Source organism: Parasteatoda tepidariorum, chromosome X1 (genome assembly GCF_043381705.1).
Source record: "Parasteatoda tepidariorum isolate YZ-2023 chromosome X1, CAS_Ptep_4.0, whole genome shotgun sequence".
Classification (NCBI taxonomy): domain Eukaryota; kingdom Metazoa; phylum Arthropoda; class Arachnida; order Araneae; family Theridiidae; genus Parasteatoda; species Parasteatoda tepidariorum.
The window spans coordinates 48,740,441-48,764,220 of NC_092214.1; the positions used below are offsets into that span (position 1 = coordinate 48,740,441).

Below are 23,780 nucleotides of genomic sequence, written 5' to 3' on the forward strand. Positions count from 1 at the left end.
AACAAAAAGATTATTAAAACCCAAAAATATTCTCAAGTTAAAAAAGCTTAAAATTTATTACTGGTGTATGAATAGATCCCATGATTTCAGAAAAATATTGTTTTTTTTAAGTCCAATTATAGAGGATGTACTATATATTAAAATTGATAAAATTTTATAAAAATAATAATTTAGGCATAGATTAAAGCAAAAAATAATATCTATCTTTTAGTACATATTAATTGAGACAAGTTGTATTGATTGAGTAATAGAATCACTATCAGAAATTATACTTTTTTTGGAAAAATATTTTTTAGGTAACTATTTCCTCTAATTCTATTTCCTTTGCCCGGATTTTTAAGTTATTTTAATTAAATTCTCTTATTCTGTAAGATTGATTAAGTTTCTTGACTTTTTTTCAGTTTTGTGGAAACCCCAATAACCGCTTTTATTAAGGAATTTATTTCTTAAATCAAAAATTTTCCTCCTGCACATATCAGGTAAAAGTTGTACATGAATAGAATTCAAATAAAATACATTTTTATAAATAGTTGTGCACATTTTAGACCTTTTTCTTTGAATAAATTACATGGTCTTTAAAGGAATCAATAAGAACAGTTTTGATTTCTTCAACAGAAAGAATTTTTTTGCCATTCAAATGAATTTGTTAGTGAAAATTTGAATTAAGAGGGAAATTTGAATATAGAAGATATTTAGCATTACAGGCATTTTGATCAAACTTTAGCTATAAGTTGTCATAAAGTTAAACTCATAGTTAAGTCAAGCTTAAAGCTCATCTCCACAACAATTAGTTGGCCATATACCCCAGCCATCGTGAAAGACACCAGGGACATACAACACTTTTTTTGTATAATTCAGATCAGGCTTGAACATTTGTAAATTTTAAAATACAGAAAAATATTTTTTATTTACTAACCTCATAAAATGGAAGATCTTCTTTCTTAATTTTATAGCCACATGCAAACAAGGCAGAGCATATACAGTCAAAGATTTTTTTTCGGACAGAGATATCTGGTTTTTGTTGTTCTAAAATTAGTTTGATATCAATCTATAAAAAATAATTTTTGGTAATTATCAATAGAAATGCAAGTGAATCAGGGATATTTTATAATAGATGAGAACAAAAAAAAATATTTTTTATATTGACACTAAGATTTATAGCATTTAACAGTTAAGTTTTAAAATTATCTGAATTTCAAGAAGTTATTAGGAAATTTGTTTCTTTAATGAAAGAAAAGTGAGTCAAACATTGTTATTCTAACAGATTCAAACTGTGTAGTTGAAACTATATTTTTAGGATCAATTTTTAACTGTAAAACTTCGTTTTGACCAGTTAATCAACTGCATTTAGCACAAGTTTCCACCTGTTTTTATTTTTCTTATTTTTCAGAAAAATTTAAATTATTTTATGCTTAAGAAATAAATAGTTTGAATTACATAAAATAGTTGTGCCAGAGAGCAAACACAAGAGATGGAATTTCCTTAATGGTATCTGCAAAAATTATTGTTTTTAAATATAAATTTGTTATCTTTATAGAATGAATTAAAAGTGAAATATATTAATAATACATTTTAGTCCCCTGTGTGGCATTTGAAAATAGAAATTTCTATATGGCACTGATATTTGGTAACTTTTTCATTAGTCTCATTTAATTTATACATATGAGTCAAAAGTAAATGAAATTAAATAAAAAGCTTTTAACTTATAACTTTTTTATATGCTAAATTAAATGCAGAATATAAATTCTAAAGTTTCAAGAAGTGATATTTTGAATACCCGTATCTTTGCATACATTATATGAAATTTATGATAACATTTTTTTTAACTTTCATAAAAAAGATGTGAATTTAAAATTATTCAACACATTTAAAGTTATTCACAAAAGATATTTCACAGGCAAGGATTAAGAACAAAGGCTGAAAGAATGAGGAAATTAAGAAAAAAAAAAAGGCATACAAATTTAATTACGTTAGTTTATTTGGATCTATTACTTTACTCTTTAAAAAGAATAACATTCATAAGAGAAGTTTGAAAAACGGAATCGAATGCCATTTATTTTCTTAAATATGCATTTTGAATAGTGTCATTTTTCTTAAACATACATTTCAGGCTATGTTCATATTAAAGTCTCTGATTAATGATTTTCAGCTATAACTATTATCTTAAACACATATTTTGGGCTGTGTCCATTTTCTTAAACATACATTTTGAGTGGTGTTTAGAAAAAAAAGATCGTTCTAATCATTATAGCATGTTTTACACAACTGTAACCAGAGTTTGCCAATATGCATATGGATGTCTATTTTATGTATCAAATTTAAAATTTAGCCCTAAAAAATTTTACTGGGAGTAAAAATACTTCTTGTAGAATTTATATTAAAATTGTTAGCTCTTTTTTTCAGTAGTAGAAGAAGTACAACATTTTCACAAATCAATCATGGAGTAAAATATCTGGAGTGTACAGACTGTGATAATTACACATACTTAAATAAAGAAATATAACTTAATAAAGAAAATAAATACTTAAATAAAGAAAAACATGGTTTAAACTTGGTATTTTTCATCTATTCTGTTAGCTCAACTCGTAAGTCAAAATTAAAATTAAATCTGGTTCACCACCAACACTCGAAAAAAAAAACAACTACTTTCTAACTTTTATAATGATTGGCACAAATTTTATTAATAATTTTTCAGTTATACCATATTCTTTAACATAAAATATATTACAACACACTTTTACTTGTTATAAAAATTTAAATTAAACAATTTTTTGGAAAAAATATTTTGTGCCTGAAACTAAAATGAATTAATTTTTCTTGACTTTATGGTTATTTCACTTTAAGTCCCTGACATTTAATTGGTTTTTCTAGATTGATAAAATTCTTCATCTTTTTCTCTGTTTCCTATTCTGTGGCTCCAAGACCTGCCATTCTGAATAATGGTTGATGTGTGGTATCACCCATAAAAATAAGTGGCACAAGACATAATTATATATTACCTTACTAAGTAAGACAAAGGCAGAATTAAAACTATCATGAGTCACAGCATAGGTAACAATTTCATACAAATCAGGCAACAACAATACTGGAGCAATATTTGGCAATAGTAGATTAGAAGCTAGCACACCAGAATTCTCACAGTGTACTATAGCTGTTGCTAAAGGTAATAATTGACTTGCTTGGCCAAGAATAAATTCCTGGAAAGAAAATATAAAATTTATAAATTCAAGTTTTCACAAGAAAAATATTTATCTTAAATTCTAAAAACACTCAAAAAGTAAGTGAAAATTAAAAAAGTAAAGATTAAAAAAGTATGCACCTTAACCTATTTTTACATTAGAACACTGGACAATTTGAATGACAATTATTGTAATTTTTACGGAAATTGTAGGAAAAAAAAATTTTCCTACTTACTTAAATTATTTTTCCAAAAACAATAAGCAACACAATACATCTGTTTAAATTCCAATTCTTGATTTAAAAAATAAACTTTTAATGAGTGTTCTGATTTTTCTTAATTATACATAATAAAATCATATGATATACTTAATATTAGTGTATATAATTAGGGCCCTACAAATTATGCGGAAATTTTTAAAAAATTATGCGGCTAGGATGCGGCGATTTTTAAAAATTATGCGGCGTCTTTTGAAAATTATGCATGCAGGTTGCGAATGACCCAGAAAATAATTGAAACTGAAAAAAAATCTCTTAAAAAAAAGTTTAATTTTTTTTCTCCTGTTTTAATAAAAAAAAGATTTCAATGAATACAGTAAAGATTTCAACTAAATTACCTTCCTATGTATTGTACATCCATTTTCTACATCAGAACAATTATTAAAGTTTATTAAAATGGAGAAAAGTTAGTCCAGAAGCTACGTTTTCTTTCAAACTCTGTCTTTGTTTTGTAAAAATTTGGCCGTAGCAGGATACAGCTCTTTCACAATGTACTGAATTAGGAAGCACTTGTCTTGCTTTTTTTGTAAGTTTTGAAAATCTCTCTGAGACTACCTCTGAATTCCAGAATCTAATTAAGTCCTGGTTTGAACATTCTTTTACATACTCTTTGTAAGCAGCATACTCAAGTTTTATATCTTGACCACTCATTCCTGGAATATTCTTGAATACATCGTCGTCTTCAATATTGAGGTTGACTATTTGTTCTGGATCGAAAACTCGAGCAGCTTTCATGAAGTTTAATGCAAGTTGATTAAACTTGGGCCCGCGTTTTTTGAATACGTCTAGTTCTGGAGAGTAGTAAGTATTCAACCTTGCAATTGTTTAGTGAAACACTTCTTGAAGAAATATGTTGCATGAATCTTTTTGTGAGTATGATGCCTGAGAATTACATCGAAGTTTATTGTAAAAATCTTATTGTAAGCTTTGTGAATAGATACACTACATGTTTCGAAAAAGAGAAGAGTATCCATTAATATCTGAGCGTGTTCTGTAATAAACTGAAAGTCTTTGCAAACGTACTTGCTTTCCACCAAAACTTTGCACTGATTGCGACAAGCAGCGTCAGGAGTAAGGTTTATTTCACTGCTAAAAAATTCCAGGAGTTCCAGGAACTACAAAGAAAAGAGGTGGGACTGGAGTTTGGGAGGGGGGTCATTCTTCCCCAACTTTCTAGCTCTGTGGTCTATACCATAGAGGTGACCTCTATGGTCTATACACCGCGAAAGCTGTTCAACCAGCTTCCTATTGAAGAGGATGGCGACTGATAAGAAGCTATGTGCCAGGGGGAGGAGATTCTTGGAAAGATCAGACCACCTGACCAAAAAGATTCTTGGAATTGAAAAAGAAGATATATTTCAATTGAAAAAAACTCTTGAGGAGAAATTTATCTGGTAAACGAATACATTTTGCTGAAAAATAAAAAAATATGCAGATATGCTGCGATTACGCGGAAAATTGTAAATTATGCAGATAATTGTGAATTGTGCGGGTTTCAGCATCTTCGCATAATTTATAGGGCCCTATATATAATGTTTCAATTAAATTTTGTGACAAGTTAAATATATTGATAAGGCAAGCTAAATATATTGGCAAACATTATGAAATGTTTCATTATAATACAATTTAAAAAAAAATTTACCTGTTGAGCATTACCTGTAAAGCATTGTCACAATACAATTAGTGTACTTATTGGAATTCAGAAAAATTAAGGAGATTTTAAGGAAAAATTAAGTCCTAAAAATTTTATTAAGTAGTAAGATTAAATATTTAATTACTTTAAATTTGGACTTAATTTGATCAACAGCCTAAATCTAACTGGATGTAAATTTAAATAATTGTTAAAGTGATGTTTTTTTCTAACATGTTATTTTAAAGATTTTTTTAGTCCTTGTTTTGAGAGCTTTTTTATGGGTTTGTTTCAATGTTTTTTCCAAAGATCTTTTTTTCTGTATACCGTTTACTATGGTGTGGACAGTCAAGATGTATACAACACTGAAGTATACCTTAGATTAAGGATGCATTTTCATGGGATTTTATATGAGCTGTATTTTGAACTAGATATTTCTATACAGTATATATGTGAAGTGACTTTATCTGACTGTTATCTTAGCCAATGTTATGTTCATGAGTATGCAATGTAACAGTAAATGGCATAGTAAAATATAAATGGTTGAAGAAGTATATCTAAAAAAATGGTGGGTGATCGAGACAGTTAGAATATTTTGAATCAGCACATTTAAATTAACGAAGAAAATATATTGAATACTAAGATATTCATAACTTTTTAAAATTTCTTTTTATCATATTATTTATAGAATATTGAATTATCTACTATTATCAACTAGACATTCTTCTTGAAACTCATTAAAGCAATTACTATCCAAGAAAATAAGGTATTTTATAAAATTTTTTACCTTTCCCAGAGATTCTATAATAGTGGAGAAAAACTGTCTTGAAGGAGAAAAATTTGAGACAGTTGGTAAAACTTTATCAATAACTTTCAACTCATGATAAAACAAAGCTTCTCCTATTTCTCTAATTTTTTTAGCACTTTCACCTTCAGCTGATTTTAATTTCAAGGATAAAGTTCTAGAAAAAAGAAAAACAATTTTAGAAGATTTAATAGTTTTCAAAGAATACTTTTTAAGCTTAATGAACATACATTCATTAATAAAAGTCTCAAACATGTTGAGAATCTTTTAAGGTAACGATAAATTCAGGAAGTGCAAAGTTTCAGTTTCAAAAACAAGTTTTAGTCAGGTTTGCATGCGCAGAAATCAATTTCTAATTTAATAAAACAATATGTCATTAGGTAGTTTTACCAGATGGGTTTTAACAGGAAAATGTGTTTCATATTTAGATTCTGACTGTTGCTATAATTTCTGAAGCTGATGTTTTTATAATTACTAAAGTGTCACTTAGAAACTTCCACTAAGCTCTTCAATGTGTAAATTGGTGTATTTAAAAAAAACACTGTGATGTTAGGATAGAGTTGGATATTTTTTTTTCTGGAAGAGACTTGAAAAAGAAACACTTCCTGAATTAAAAAGAAGAAACGTTTCCTTATTTTTTATGTACAATAAAAAAAATCTATCGAAAAAATGTTACTATACATTAAAAGGAAAAATAAAATTTACTGTTTTTATTACCCTATAAAAAAATTTCTGTGAAAAAAAATAGTGCAAGAAATATGCTTACCTAATAGCTTTTTTTTTTGCCTGCATAAAATTAAATAATCATTTTGTACAGGTCTTACAATCCAAACTAATATATTACAGTATTTGATGTTTCAAAATAGATATATTAACCAATCTACATTTTACTTTACTTTTGTGGCATAGCTAGCAGTGAACAAGAAAGAGTATATGTCTCCAGTTGTAGCATTGGAGATTATTCAAATTTATGAAGTTTTTTTTTAATATGAATTCTAGAAATTTTTTTTATTTCTTTTTAATACCCCCCTCTACAGTTTCATTTGCCAATTACAGGCCTAACAACTACTAACAATTTTTATCTTCCTAAAATTGAATAAGATGTGTGTAATTGTTGTAGTTTGCTATGCAAGTAGATTTAATACTTTTTCAAAAAATTATTTTTTTCTTTCTTTTACTAAAAAAAAAAAAAAAATAAGAAGAAATATATACAAAAAAAATTACAGAATGTTATGAATTTGCCTCCCTCTAAATACATACATTTTTCACGATTTAAGAAATTATTGATTCATAATGTACTAAATGAAGTTAAATTGTTTCCAAAAAAATTAAAACTGAGTTGCTTACCTCAAATAAAAAAATTATAATTAAATTAAAATGAAAAATATATAAAAACTTATAAGATAAATAACTTAAAGTACAGCATAGTTAAACAAATTTTCTTAGGTTATTGAGGTGAAATACATTATTGTAAATTAATCTAAAAGATTATTTAGATGGATTTTCTATTCATATCTCACTTCATTTTATAAAGAAAAAGCAAAATAAGAGATGGAAATAAATAAAAACAAATGTAATGAAAAGAAGTGGTGTCTGAAGTAAAAATAATTAATTACTAATTTACAATAAAAGTATTTATTATTATTAAAACCTTGTTTTAAGCAGAAGAAATAATTTAATTATATTAAATCCTAGTGGCACAGTACAATTATTTATGTATCTTGGTGTCACATGCAAAATACCAAAAGGGTATCTAGAGAATTTATTTTGTACATCAAAATTTGAAATGTTTCTACACATTTGCGCAAGATAACTTGCTTTGTTACAGTTCACTTTAATTATTATTTTTTTCCAAAATATTTCAAATGATGTATCATTTCATTTAACAGCCTACAACTTATTAAAAACTGATATTTATAAGTTAAAAGTCATTATTTCTGAATCTTAAATTTTTTACCTTGGAAATTATATCTTGTTTACTTAATATTAAGTTTAAAATTTTGGTCATCTGGTTGCCCAACTTAAAACTTGTACCTGTACAATGCAGAACAAAAAACAATGTTTCGTTTTCTTTCTTTTTAATAAACAAGTATAAACACATTTTTTTATATTCTAAATTTATACATCATTTAAAATATTTTCCATACATTCCATTGTTTTTACAAGCTTTTTAGGGTAACAGGAGAAACAGTTTCAGAAATATCATCTCTGGAATGTAAGCAACATTTACAAACTTTTGACACAGTGATTAATACACAATTCGAATTTTGAATCAAAGATCAAATATTTACCAACAAAACAGTAAAATTTAATGTTAACATCTAGTTCGTTCATAAAAGAACCTTTTAAAAAAATTAATAAAATATGTTATAAAAGATTAAAACGAAATCCAGAAAATTAGCATCAATGCAATAATTGTAACGATTTTGCTGTTAGCGATTCAAGAAAATGAGTAATTGGTTGGCTTTGCTGAGAAAAAATAATTTATAGGATGGAAGTACAAAAGCTTTTAGAAAAAGAGTACAAGATAAAATCTATTATTAAATTATAACGAATTATTCTTTGGAGAATTTTATTATGTTAAAAATACTAAAACATTTGCTTAAAAGAAAAAAATACCCCCAAAGCATCCGAACAAACTTGAATGGTGAAAGAATTTAGCCCACTGACTAGAAGATAAAAAAAACCTACTTTTATAAACAGAAGCTAATATCTTAACCCCTTCTTTCACATCCACTACAATTTTTGTCGTTCCTAAACTGCATAGTCCCATGATCTTCAAAGAGCTTTAAGATTTTTTCATTCTTTTAGCAACATCGGAGCATTCAAGTTTAGCACAGTAATAATGGAGAGAATTTTAATGCAAGCAAAGTATTGCTACATTGATGATATTTCAACTATTTGATGATAAATATCCATTTAAATAAAGTAGATATATTGGATAGTAAAATAATTTAAATTACAAAAAAATTCCCTGATTTTTAGGTTTTTTCCAATATAAAAAAATTTCCTGATAATTCCAGGTGGGTGGCCACCCTGACAATCCATAAGTTGAAGAGAAGAGGAAAAGGTAAGAATTGCCACTTATACTTTTAATGGGGTTTTATTCTGAACAAAGATAAATAAACTAAGAATGCTAGGCATAAGAGAAATTGAAAGTTACCAACTAAGATAGCATGTCTTATTTTTTAGAAGCTTATTTATTTGTAATTAGTTATACATCAGTTTATTAATTTATAATTAGTTACATGCCGGCTTATTGAATTTTGGATGAATTTTCAAAGAAAAAGTATACTTCTGTTTTATATATGGACGGGCTTATATTTGGAAATGTATCATAATTAAAAACACATTAACATAGTTTTAAACATACTTGATGTAATTTTCAACATGAATTGATGCCGAACACAGTCGATGCATTGGAAAATTCAAAAGTTGCTCTGTAATCATTCGATGGTCAACTTGATTCTTTTCTAGTTTTTCTTGTATTCTTAGATTAGGACTATATCGACGAACCTAATATATAAATAAATGTTACATATTAAATCAAAAAGTTATTATTATTATATTTTTAAGTTGAAGAGACTTACTTTTAATTTGAAATGTCTTGGGCCAGAACAGTTAATACCTTTAGAACATTCTTTCTTAACTTCAATCTAGTCAAAGAAAAATATACAAGACTTTTTTTAATTGAATAAGTTACATTACCTAAGATTTATATTATTTGAATGCATAAGAGATGTTGCAATGTTAAAATAATCCTCAGGTGAACAATTTTATTTGAATAAATGAAACCAGACTTATTCGTCAGTGTTATAACTTTCAATACTTGAGAGAGAGTAAATGAGAGCGTAAAAAAGTTGTTTTAAACATCACAGACACCTTAAAAACAAGAACCCACACAAATCCACTTAAAACAGACTGTTATTTTAATAATTTCAAAATGTTTACCCATTATGCACCAATGGGACTAAGTTCCACTAATAATATTTTTATACAGCATTGAAAAGGAGCAAAATATCCCATCGAAACTTTCTGTTTGCCATTAATAGTTGGCAACACATAATTATTTTAAGTTAAACATCGCATATGGAACTATTTAGTTGTTTATATATCATTTGAGGCATTTATTTTATAAACTTTGTTTTTTTGACTCTCACTTTCTATCTTAATCAATTTTACAAGTAAGTCTTCTATATATTCTTTTATTGATTCTTTAACAAGGGTCTGTTTAGAAGAAATTTGGGTCCGTTAACGGACCCTTCACAAAATATCTTTTCATAAAAACGGACCCTTCACAAAATATTTTAACTTAAAAACGGACCCTTCACAAAATGATTTTTCTTTTAATCGGACCCTTCACAAATTGGTTTATCTTCATTATTATTTTGTTAATCGAATAAACCCTTTCCAGGGCAGAAAACAAGAAAGATGGATGTAAACGAATTAAGTTTTGTCTTCGGCAGACGATTCTTCCATTATTCGTCCGAAATGAATATTCTGCGTTCAGCAGTATAGGCTAAATACCAAATATTTGTATGTTGCATCTCTAATTTAGAAGCAGCAATTGTTGTTTATTTTTTAAATTTTAATTTTTTCAATTACAATTTTACAGTGTTGAGCATAATCTTGTATGTCTATACAATTTAAAAACTCCTTGAAAAAAATTTTTTTTTTGCAATAACGGACCCTATTTGCACAAATTCATAAAAGAGGACCCTGGTTGAAAGAATGTGAGTAATTTTTTCACAATTTCACGAAAAACGGACCTTTCACAAAATGTCTGGACTGACCCCTGTTTAACATTTTTCACCAGTTATGAAATAAAGCATTAAATGTATATCTCTTAATAAAATTTCATAATGTGTTGGTTTTTTCTTGGGGCTTCTAAGTCGGTGAGGCTTCTAAGGCGGTGAGTTTTATATCCATACTCAATATTTTTAAAATTATATTTAGAATAGTGATGACTTATTTTAAGTGGTTTGGTTACATTCATTTGAATATTTATGCATGATTTGCTTTCTCTAGCAAGTTGTAATAATATTTTTTTATGTAAGTTCAATATTTAATTTTTATTTGCAGATGTATATAGAAGTCAAGGCTTGGCAGGTGAACTTGACAATTGAAAAAATTAAAAGTGTGTGGGCCAAAATTCCATCAGCAACTAAATACAGTTACACAACAAATGTAATTGCAAATATAAAAATATCCCAATTTGAAACAACAATAAAAAATTTAAAATAATTTCACTGTAAATGTGGCTTACATTTTAATATTTCTAATTAATATTTAGAAATCAAAAATATATACATAAGTATTTATTACTCTTTAAGTTTTTATTGTATAACTTCTGCTATTAAAGTATCATCAGTTATGTACTGAATCCTGACGGGACTTTTATTCAGTCAAGTTAAAAACATTATTAATTTATTTAAACCTAAATTAATTTAAATTCTGAAAAATTAGAAGATATTGAATAGTAAAAAAAAGTATTCGTGAATATATAAAATAGAAATTTCTTAATTTAACAAAAAAGTTTCACAAATTTGTGATATTTTTTTAATAATATGGTAAACAAAGAGTTAAGAAGCACATTTGCCAAGTAGAATACAAGTCTCTTTAGTCAAGACTTAGAGTATTAAAGATTTATATAAATCCTGGGTCCTGGGAGATACAGCTGAGATTAAGAAATTTTTTTATTTTTTCTATGGCTTTGAATAAAAGCCTCAATCCATTATACATTTTACTCAATACATTTTACTAGTTCTAATTTCAGTAGAACATTGAATTTAAATATCATGACATAAGGGTAAAGGGGAGAAGTTTAAGGATTTCCAAGATATTTCTTATCAGTCTTTAGCTACACCAATGAGCAAAGAGCTATTTTACTTAAGTTTCTAAAATAGATTTTTAATTTTTTAAGAAATCTCTGGCAGACATATAAAACTATCCATATAAGATATATTATTTTACAAAAAGCTTGCATATTTTAATCAACATATAAAATTTTGACGGCAAGATCTAAATGGTTCATTTGGTAAAAAGCTTCAGATAAGGCTGAAGGAGCTTTCTTCAAAAGAAACTATTGCCAATGCTTTAAGATAGTCATGATGAACTTAGAAATATTATAACGGTTGGGAATTTCTAAAATCTGCATCAGAAAAAATTATAAGTCATTCTCCCTCATTGTTAATAGCAGTTTTCTTGTTTACCAACAATGGGTTTGAACACTGACTTTAAGCTTTTCACTGGCCAAGAGGATTTGAACTACTGAAACAAAACATTAACACCCAGGACCTTTGAGAACAAGAACAAACTAATGTACACAATGAAAAAACATGGTTTCTCTTAAAGTGGGTATAGAAGGTAATTCTTACAGATCAAGAAAGTGCTTCAAAGCTCTTCATGACGGTCTTACACTATTGGTGGCAACCATTTAAAAACTTTATAAATTATATGTTTCCTATGCCTTCTTTTCCCTTAGACAAACTAAATCACCTACCACAATTTTCAAAACAGCACAATTAAAATTTGTGAAACTTTCTATTTAATTATGTTATGTAGGCGACTGTAAAATTAAAATGTAACAAACAAAATAAAAATGGAATAATTTAATAAAAATCAGTTTAACCTTTTAAATATAAAAAATAAGTGTTCGCAAATAAATAAACTTAGTACAATGTTTGTTGAATAAATAAATAAAATTGTTAACATTATAAATCGTTAACTTAATACTATTTGAAATTTAACTGACATTCTATTTAATTATGTTATGCAGGCGACTGTAAAATTAAAATGTAACAAACAAAACAAAAATGGAATAATTTGATAAAAATCAGTTTAACCTTTTAAGCATAAAAAATAAGTGTTCGCAAATAAATAAACTTAGTACAATGTTTGTTGAATAAATAAATAAAATTGTTAACATTATAAATCATTAACTTAATGCTATTTGAAATTTAACTGACTTACTGTTTTCTTGTGGACGAACTCTGATTTACATTTTACTAGTAAAAAATCATACCATATTGGTGTGTTGTAGAATAATTAACGGTGATTGTGTGGATAGGCAGAGTTGGATAAAACAAAAAACTTTCTGTGAACACAAAATCTCAATTAAAAAACTTTCTGCATGCATTGATTAACTCTTGTAATTAGTTTCAACCTATTTTGTTGCCATCTCATTTTGGGGATATTTGTTTGAAAATCTTGGATTTTTTTGAAACTGTTCCATTTTTATTAAACTCTTTACTGATCTATACCACAGTGATGAGATTAGTAAGAAACCAAAAAAGATGAGAATCGATATCTGAAAATGTCACAAGCTATAACTTTGTAAATAATTGAAAAAATACCTGATATTTGAGCAAAAAAGTGTATGTAGGAAGCATTTATCCACAGAATGTTATCAACGTAGTAATAAAAATTTCGAAGCAAGATTTTATTTAAATTGCGTGAATATGAATCTTAATGTTTTAAAGCAAATAAGATTCTTGACAATTTATTTTAAAATCACGAGAAAACGAATCTCGATGTTTGATCTTAAAATCCTTATGTAGGAAGCATTATGTAGGAAGCATTTATCCACAGAATGTTATCAACGTACTAATAAAAATTTTGAAGCAAGGTTCTATTTAAATTGCGTGAATATGAATCTTAATGTGCGATTTTTAAAGCAAATACGATTCTTGACATTGAATTTTAAAATCATGAGAAAACAAATCTCGATGTTTGATCTCAAAATTCAGCGAATATGAATCTAGATGTTTGATTTAAAAATCATGAAAATACGTATCTCGACATTTGATTTTGAAATCATGTGAATACGAATCTTGATGCTTCATTTTAAAATCATGTTATTATGATTTGTGATGCATAATTTAAAGTAACTTGAACATGAATCATAATAGGGACTTTTAAATCCTGTGAATACAAAACGTAATATATGATAATCGCCTAAATTGGAATCATGATGTGTGACTTTAAATCCTGTGAATGTAATTTTGAAATCACGTATGCATTGGTTGGAAAATGAGTAAATATGAATATTTTTTTCGGGAATTCCAAAAAAACCACAGGCCGAATTTCTTGCGATGGTGACTAATTTTTCGGGATCGGAGTTCATGCATATTATACAGGTTGATGGATAAGTTTGTTTTACTATGTAAATTCTAAAATGTTCTCTTATTTTAAAACTATCCTTATTTATTCGGGGATGAGAGAAGTCAAAGTAAAAAAGAGGAAACAAGAATGAATACACATGCATGATTTTAAATTGAGAGAATATGAATCCTGATATGAGGCTTTTAAATCACGTAAATATGAAACTCTATATCGAATTTTAAAAAATTCGAAAATACAAATCATGATGCGTAATTTTTAAATCACGTAAATACGAATCACGATGCATAATTTTTAAATTGCGCAAATACAAATCACAATGTCTAATTTTTAAAGCACGTATAAATACGAAAATCGATGTTTGATATTACAACCGCAAAAACGAATCAGGACATTGCATTTTAAGCTTGCGCGAATACAAATCGCTACATAGGGTTTTAAAAGAGAGTAAATACAAATCGCGATATTGGATTTTTAAATCTCGTAAATAAGAATCGCAATGTACGATATTTAAATCGCCTGAATAAGAATCGCAATGTTCATCTTTCAAATCAGGTAAACACGAAAATCGATGTTTGATAATAAAATCGCGATTTTAAAAATGCATGAATACAAAATGCGATATTGGATTCTTAAATCTCATAAATAAGAATCGCAACGCGGAAGTTTTAAATCAGGTAAATACGAAAATCGAGGATTGATATTAAAATTGTGTGAATAAGAATCGAGATATTTGCAGAGTCTGGACTTGGGATTTCTAAAAGGCTTGTCTGTATTGCTTTTGTTTAAACATAATAAATAAAAATTTACAAAATTAATTGAATGAGCAAATAAGTATTTTCACTGCAAATCCACTTCTATTTATTTATTTTTCTTTCCTTTCACAGCAGACAACAGGGTGACGACGTCTGAATTGCGAAAATACGAGTTATCGGGCGGACGAATATAAATACAGAAAATCTTATTTTCTGTGCGTAAAAGCGGAGAAAATAGTTAAAATAAGTAAAAATATGGAAGGGTTAGCAGCTATGTCATAGTTTGAATTTTCTGTTTATCTTTGAAAATCGTAAATAAATAAAATTATTTTACTACAACGACTGAATTAAAAAAAAAAGAAAAAAAAAAGCAGATAATTATAAAAAAAAAACGAAACTTTCAGAGAATTGGAGTTTTTGATAAAAAAGCTGAAATTCGAGTGGCAAAAGCGAAAAAATATCATCCCTGTATAAAGGTCAACCAGTTTTATCCCAAGGAAATGATTTTTAGAGAAACTTCAGAGGGAGGAATGAGGACTTCAATACTTTCGCTCCGTGGAAAATTAAATTCCTCATAAAATATTTTAACTCGTTCAAAAAAACTTTTCCGCGGAAATTAGCGAAAAAAATAGAAACACCTGGAAAAAAAGGCGGAAATCCGCAGAAAAAACTATTTTTAGTACAGTGTTATTACATTTACATAAGATTCATACCCTAACAAACAATAAGAAGTTAGCCCAATAAGTAGCGTCATTCTGTTTTGCTTTGATAACCTCTGCTTGCGGTATAAAACTGAGTGTAACCTGGTATAATGTGCGCCTAATGGGACCGGTGTGTCCATGCGGGGCTTTCAAAAATTACAATGCAATGGGGGGAAAAGATAACTACATTCAAGGTTGAACAAAACTTTTACAGGTTCTAGGACAAAATTTATTACGGGCATGTGCCATCCTCAAAGCACAAAAAACATTATTGGCATATTTTGTAAAATTTTCGATGATAAGAAAATACAAATTGTAAGTTTATATAAAGAAATTCTCTGTCATTTTCTTAAGAAAAAACATTTAATAAAAGCTATTTTTTCTGTTACCCCTGTTTAACTGTTTTCTCTCGTCCCTCGAATACGCCCTTGACTACATCACATGTAAATTACATTCAAAACTTTTTTAAATTGTCATATAAAATAGAAATGTCTGCTACTTTTTTTACTGAAATAGCAGTATTTCTAAATTTTCCATGTGGAGCCTTAACCTCAAACGGCCCAAAACGGGATGATGTAGGAATGCTTTACAATACTTTATAAATAAATAAGTAACAAATATATATTTACCTTAGTATCATAAATATCATATTCTTGAGGAACTAAATTTTCATAGTCAAAGTTAAGTTGCGTTAGTTTGTTTGAAAAATCTGTAAAGCTTCTAAAAAGAAAAAAAAAATAGTTAAAAATATTGAATAAAATGAAAGTGTATGAACACCATGAGATGTTGACAAAGCTTGATGTGCAAAAGTTTAAAAAAAAATCTGATCTATTCTGATCTTCTTTTTAAGGTTTTTACTCATTATCTTAGACTCTCACTAATACGTAAAGTACATTAGCTAGTCTTTCACTTATTATTTTAGATTCTTACTGGAACACAGTGGGTTAGATATATATCTAAAAGGCAATAGCCATTTATAATATTTCGTAATTTAAAACAAAAATTATTCCAGATTTGAGCAATATTTTTTTGTCATCTTTAGTCATATTTATTTATTAGTTTTGAAGTTGTAAAGGCATGCAATATCAAGTAATGCAATAGAAAGTGCAATTTTAATAATTAATAAACTAGTGCAATTTTAAGTCAGCTTAATTAGAAAGATTCATTAAAATTCTTAAATATGGAAAAAAAAAGAAAAAAAAATTCAGAGCTCGAGAAGCAAAAATAATGACTGTTTGAAACTCATTTCCTTTCAAATGATGACAAATCAAATAATGTATGAAATATTTTTAAACTATTTTCAACCATTATAGCAAAAAACTACAAAAACGTGATTAAAAAATTGACATGAATTAAACATTAGTTTCAAATTAAATTATAATAAAATTTGCAATTTAACAAAGCTATATTAAATAAACCTTGTATTAGATTAAAAAAATATGAGTTATTCAATAAAAAATAATAAATGAATGATAATTAACATCGTTTTGTTACTAGTTAAATAACAGTTAATTAAAAAGTTTAGTATGATAGAATAATAGATGATAAATAAAAATTACTACTAAAATATACATATAAAAAAGAGAAAGTAAGCACGAGTTAAGTCAAAACATTCTCCTTCACGTATAAACACACATTTTTCTCTCTTCTTTCATTTGGTAAGAAGGGTTAGTAGCATGGGCATTAAAATAAAAATATCATTAAAAACAAGCTCCTAACTTAAAAAAATAAATCAATCCTTTTTGATAAATTCAAAAAAAATATTTAACAGGGTACAGAATTGAGTTGATATTTTTTACAGAAAAGATTTATAATATAAATCAAAACAAAGCCAATCTGCTGGTTTTTCTTTCAAATATTATTAATATTCATAGTTTATTTCTCTCAACAAAGTTTTTTTTTTTAACTGCTCTTGTCTTTGTAACAACTTTAAGGTGTGCACATTAAAGCAGTTTAAATGTTAAGTTATAGCTATCCTAAATTCATGAAGAATTTTGAAAGGATTCCTGTAGAAACAAATAATGGAATTTTTTTTTAAAAAAAAGGTAAAGAGATTTATTTAATTCGATTGTCAAAAAGAGTCCAGAAAATAAGCGTTTTCGGAAAATAGACCTCCAGGTATTTATAGATAAATTTTCCTTCAGTTTCAGATTAAAAAAATTAGGTGGTTGTAGAATTGTTAATAGGACATTTGACGGTGTGACCTTTCTACCAAACATTTATCTAAAGATCCTAAGTGAAATAAAAAATTGGATATAATGGATAAGGTTTCTCGATCAAATTTATACAGTTTGTGGATTGCCACAGATCAATTCCAGTATTGTTAATTAAGAATTTTTTTAACCAAGCAATTAAAAGATTGAATATCAAATGCAATATAAGGTCACCACTTAATGCTTTTGAGAATAAGGACTTAAAAATGAAAATTAGATTTTATAAATTTGAAACATTAAGCAAACCCATTACTCAATTATAATATTGGTTTACACCAATTCAGCAAGGACGGGTAAAGGAGACTTCCGCAGAAAATTAACACACTTGGTAAATGCTGAAGCATTTACTTTATTGAAATCTAGTAGGGTGGGTATTTTGTCAAGAAGAAAGAAAGCAGTTATAAAAAACTAAACAAACTGGACAAAGAGGAAGAAACTAAAAATGATTAATACAACAAATGTCTTAAAATAGGCATTATAAGAATAGCTTTAATTTAAACAAATCATACTTAGTACAGTACCAGAAGTTAAAAGTTTTTCACATTAATGCTTTAAAAACAAACTACAACTTAATATTTGTTTTAGTTTCATAGCAAATTTCCAGATCTATATATCATATTATTTCAGAATTGATTAGAGCACTCAAACTTAATACTATTTGACAATAAAAATTAGTATGCAATTTGAACTTGTGAATTCACAGTGTGACTAGTAGCATAGTTTAAGTTTAGTACAGTGTAACGTCCCATATCCGGACGTCCGTTTCCCGGAAGGGTCGATTTCCTGGACACTTTTTAACAATCAAAATAAACAAAAAACTCCCGTTTCCTTAAAAAAAAAAGGTCTTTTAACACATTTTCTCTTTTTCTAGCTTGCACTGAACCTCTGATTTATGCATCGAACCCATAAATCACCAGAAAGGGGAAGTGAAGATCTACCAAGACCATTGAGTGACTGTTAGTGACGCTCCTCCCTTGGAATGTAGGAAAAAGAGGGAGATTTGTTTTGAAAAGACCGCAACTGAGTCCCCTCACCCTCCTTTCCCATGCAGGTGGCTAGTAAAAGAGGCATTTCCTGGAACCTTTTTATTGAAAGAAGAAATACTGTGAAAAAGGGTAAACGGGGCAAGCGTTAAGGTGGAGGGGGAGTTAAAATGGAAAATGTGAATAGGTCTAAAAGGATACACGTCCTTGAGAAACAAAACATTCGTTCTTTCCCATACCATGTAATATTTAGGAGGCGGGGGAAAAAGGGGGTAACATTCTTTCTTTAGCAGATTCTTTCAGTCATAGAAGAAAAAATAAAGAGAACCCGATCAGCGTGCCCCGCCTTTATGCTTGATTGATAGCCAAAGATTGGGGAGAAAACAATAATTTCTTACTTCCCCACCCTCAACTTAAATGATCTCCTCTTTACACTTATTTTCTTTCACAAATAAGGAGGAAATGAATTTTTCTCCTCCACCTATCCACCTTAATGAATGATGGAAATTTCCCTTTCTTGCTTGAATCATTCTAGTTAATATTTTCATATGTCAATTTTTTTTCGTTTTCTATATTTTAAGCAATAATATATTTTTTTCTAATATTTCATATTTTATTGATTAGATATTCCAATACTAAAACATTATTCCCCTTAAAAATAATGTTTATTTATTTTTTGCTTCTTAGATTTGGATCATTTTAAGCTTTGTTCCAGAATGACATGAATTTCCCCTTCCTGCTTGAATCGTTCTAGCTCAAAATGGCGGATTAATATTTTCATAACTGTTAAATTTTTTTCATTTTCCATATTTTCAGCAATATTTTTTTCCTAATATTTTATATTTGATTGATTAGATATATTTTAATGCTAAAACATTATTCCCCTTAAAAATAATGTTTATTTATTTTTTGCTTCTTAGATTCAGATCATTTGTTAAATCATTTTAAGCTTTGTTTACCTTGGGGGTCTATTATAGGGAAAAATCTATTATACGGGACTTAATGGAGTCCCACCGATTCCGGATACGCGACTTAACACCGTATATGATTTGTTAATTTAGCAATAATGAAAAATTTTAATAGGATTTCTTGCAGTTCTTTATAATAAATATCAGATGTGGTTTTATTATTCGAATTTATGTAAAATATTGAAGACTTAAAGTTATTCAAATTTCTAAAGAAATTTATTACATTGATTTTTTTTCCAATCCTTGTTTTTTAGTTTTCATATATTTAAAAATGATAAATAAATAGCTTAGAAATTAACACTATTATTTATAATCTTCCTTGTCAGCGCAACAGCTTCTTGCACACCATGGCTGCCTCAAAAGCTGACAAACGCCAGCACTTCCTGTCCATGGCAACTCCCTTCCAATCTTTAGGGTTTTAAGGTCATTTTTGCTGTCATTGAGCCTCTAGTAGGAGGTCTACCTATGGGACATGACCCCTTGGAGTTCTTAAAGGTGACGTTTTTCATGGTACTATTTTCAGGGCTTCTCCACCGATGACGCAGCCATCTCAGCCTATCACTGCAGATTATTTGAGTAATATTTTAATTTTTATAATAATATTTGTAATATTTATAATAGATTGCAAATATAAACTGTCAATTTTTTTTCTCGATATTATAGTTATTTCTTTATCTTGAGTTGGTTGAAGCCTATATTTTCCAGAGTGGCTTTTTCAACTGTGGATGAAATTTGCCATCCCTAATTTAGACCAACCTTTTGTGGATATGGTACAGAGCACCATTTGCACCAGCTAAGATAACTTTTAATTTAATGTTTTTTTACAACCTAATATGATAGTTAATTAAATGTAATTAAATTTTTAATTGAATTATATAAAGATATAATTTCAATTAAAAAAATATAAACTCACTTGGCTTTTTCAAAAATCAGTCTCTGATTGGTTTCAATTAGCTTACGCAGTAAATCCCAAGAAGACAAAGCAGCTTCCTCAATGTCCAGTGTTGGTGGTTCAATATCAGCAGTACAATTGAAAGATTTTGCATTACAAAGCTTAAGATGTCTCGTGATCCGATCAAAAGCTGGTTAAAAGATAAAAAACATCACAATTGTTGACAGTGTTTGTGTTAGAAGGATAAATACAGTGGTCTTTCATGTGCTTTTCTACGTTAAAGCCTAATATGACATGAACAGTTGCTAATCGGGTTTAATTTTTTAAAACATTTATTAAGCATATAATAAATGCAATTAATGCTTATTTTAAATAGTGAAAACAAGCATACTTTGCTATTTAGAAAACCTGAGAACTATAGACAACTGATTTCTTAATTCCTTCAAATTTTAAAGATTTGGGAGGAAACATATTCTTAAAATTACATTTTCTAGATTCACATTAGACTTTCTCTTGAATATCACAGTGGTGTGAGTGATGAGCTGTGATTGCATTTCCAGCAAACTATTTCAACTTTAAATAATCATTATCAAGGAAATTGAAATCCAAATACACTTGCTCAGGCAATTGCATGACACTAAAAAGGATTCTGAAGCAAAATACGATAGAAAATGGCTTACACTTAATGGAATACACACAAATATGTACCTTAAATTCTTTTTACAATATTTCCTTTATTTAATTTTGTAATACAAAAAATTATTGCCCATAGAATGAATTCATTATATATTTGAAATCAAAATAAAATGTTTCATAACAACCAGCTATCCTAATTCATTTAACAGACAAAAGGTGTATTTGTGTATTCTTATTATTTTCTATAAGGGACACCCTCTACTTTAGGAACAATTCTATTGGTCAAATTTTTTTTAATAGAAGGCATAATGTGTCTACATCAAACCAAGACATACAGATAAGTTTCAAAAAGTAAGAGAGAGGTAGAGAAACACAAAAGTATAATTAAAATATCCTTTGTTAATATGTTTATCTCTCTCTTTTAATGATTACTGCTTCAAGGTAGAAATGAACAATTCAAACATGTGATGGAATTAATGATAATTTAACATATAAAGACTTTTGTGGGTAGGGAGAAGATGCCATACCATCCAGGAACCCCCATGGCCATATAAGAGAAACATTGATCAATGAAAAAGTAGTTAGATGGTCAGACTGTTCAGTTATAGTGATGTATTGCTAATTCTAGAGAACATTCTAATGTGGAAAATGTAAGAATATGTATATTTTTAGATCATGCGAGGGCTGTGAAGTTATATAGAGAAGAGAAGTTTAGTGTTATCTATCAGGTTATGAGACATGCTATTATGGTGGTTTGATAAAAGAAAAGATTAAAATTAAAATAAACAGTGTGATAAACACAGTTAGAAATTGAAAACGCTTTTTTCGAAATTTAAGGCAGAGATTTGGAACAAGTAAAATTAATTTAGACTTCAAAACACCAAATACTTGGTTTGACAAGTTAAAGCAAAGTCATAGACTATAAGTAGCAAATAAAGTTTAAGACTTTGTAGACAAGAAATATCAGTAGATATGCAACATGCAGAAGAGTAGAAAAATAATTAAATGAAATCTGTTTACCTGAATTACTAAGTATTTTTAACTATTAATTATTTTTTAGTTTTAATGTAACCTCTGAATAAGGGAACTTTTATTTAGAGAAAAATGTCTGGTCTCAGGATGCCTCTTATAGGGAAGTACAACAGTACTTGCATATCTTTACACAAAAAAATAGTAATCATGAAAATCGATTTACAGTTCTTATCTTGCGACTGAAAGCTCTCCATAGAAAAGGATTTTTTTACAGTCCATGAGGAAAGTTTTTGTCCTAACATCTCTTGCATACCATTAGTAGATATTAAATCAAACCAAAGTTCCTGTAAATAAAGCAAAATAAAATTTTAAAATAATTCAGTTTTTCAAAACTTCTTATAGTAAATATCAACCAAAGCATTAAATTGTTTTAGTGTCTTAAATTATCTATTATTGCAATTATATCTTATTCCTACATTCCCTGGACTGCTTCTTTCCAAAATAAACTTCCTTCAAAATACTTCATTGGAGCAAAATCAATCAAAAAGTATGGCAAATAAAGGGGTCTTACTTTTTTTCAAAAAATTGTATAAATTTTTTGTATCAGGAAAAATCTAAGGGTTTTGTAACAATTTGTATCAGGAAAAAAAAGAAAACGTTGAAATATAAAAAGATCTTTTTGTAACAAGTAGACACAAATATCACATTACATATAAATAGATTTCTTTTGAGATCCATTTAACATAATTTTTTAAAAGATAAAACAAAAGCAATATAATAATTATTTTATTTTTCTAGGTAAAATTTTTTTTGAAGTCAAAATTGCACGTAGCTGTAAATTTTTAAAGTAAACAATGAACTATTTGTTTAATAATATCAAAATAGATCATATCAAATAACAATAGAAAGTGCATTCAAGTTTTAAAGCTTAAAGCTTATTTCAATCATGAAGCAATTTTCTGGGAAATTCTTTGCTATACATATTAATTTTTCTTCACTATCATAATGAAAATAATCATCTTCATAATCTTGTTCAAGTAATATTTTGTTGACTTGCTGCCAGGTTGTCTTGTTGCTTCTTAGAACACTGCGCTTAAAAAACTATGCACTTAGGCAAACCCAACAGATTTGAGATCTGTGAAACTAAGCGAATCAATGGTTTTGATATTCACAAAATTTCAAGAATTAATGAAAAAATCACACACCACCCAATAATGTAAAAGGAAGTTACTTACATGGTTAACTTAGCATCGGGACAACATGCATATTAGAAAAAAATGAATAAAAAAAAATTAGAATTTTTTTTCAAAAGTTCATGCAGAAAGTCAAACTTGTGCTTTGGCACTAAACTAGTCAAAACAATACATTTGCATAAATTCTTTCGTTTAGGTTGGTAAATGTGTAGGACCCCTGCAACTTATTATAAAGAAGAATAGCAAGTATCCAACCAAAGCAAATAGGTGGAAATAAAAAAAACTTGCATCATAGGAAAAAAATTAAGAGAAATAAATATTAGAGTTAATTATGTAGTCTTTTGCATCAAAATATTTTTTACTATACATGAATGTTTGTGCAGCTAAATAAAATCCCTTAAAAATAAATTTCAATTTTTGAAATACAAGTAAAATGTAATTTGCCAAAGTAAAGG

At 27.8% G+C, this 23,780-nt stretch overlaps 1 protein-coding gene across 1 annotated transcript in view; it reads right to left on the minus strand.

Moving 5' to 3' along the window:
* The window catches only part of LOC107456645 (ectopic P-granules autophagy protein 5), a 172,244-nt gene that overhangs the window by 45,257 nt on the left and 103,207 nt on the right, over positions 1-23,780 (minus strand). The window contains exons 27-34 of the mRNA XM_071187258.1: positions 22,356-22,476; positions 20,546-20,714; positions 16,098-16,188; positions 9,482-9,547; positions 9,265-9,407; positions 5,874-6,048; positions 3,000-3,197; positions 917-1,048 (exon numbers count right to left, since the gene is read on the minus strand). Of these exons, the coding sequence (XP_071043359.1) occupies positions 917-1,048; positions 3,000-3,197; positions 5,874-6,048; positions 9,265-9,407; positions 9,482-9,547; positions 16,098-16,188; positions 20,546-20,714; positions 22,356-22,476 (1,095 nt within the window). The remainder of the gene's footprint in view (positions 1-916; positions 1,049-2,999; positions 3,198-5,873; positions 6,049-9,264; positions 9,408-9,481; positions 9,548-16,097; positions 16,189-20,545; positions 20,715-22,355; positions 22,477-23,780) is intronic.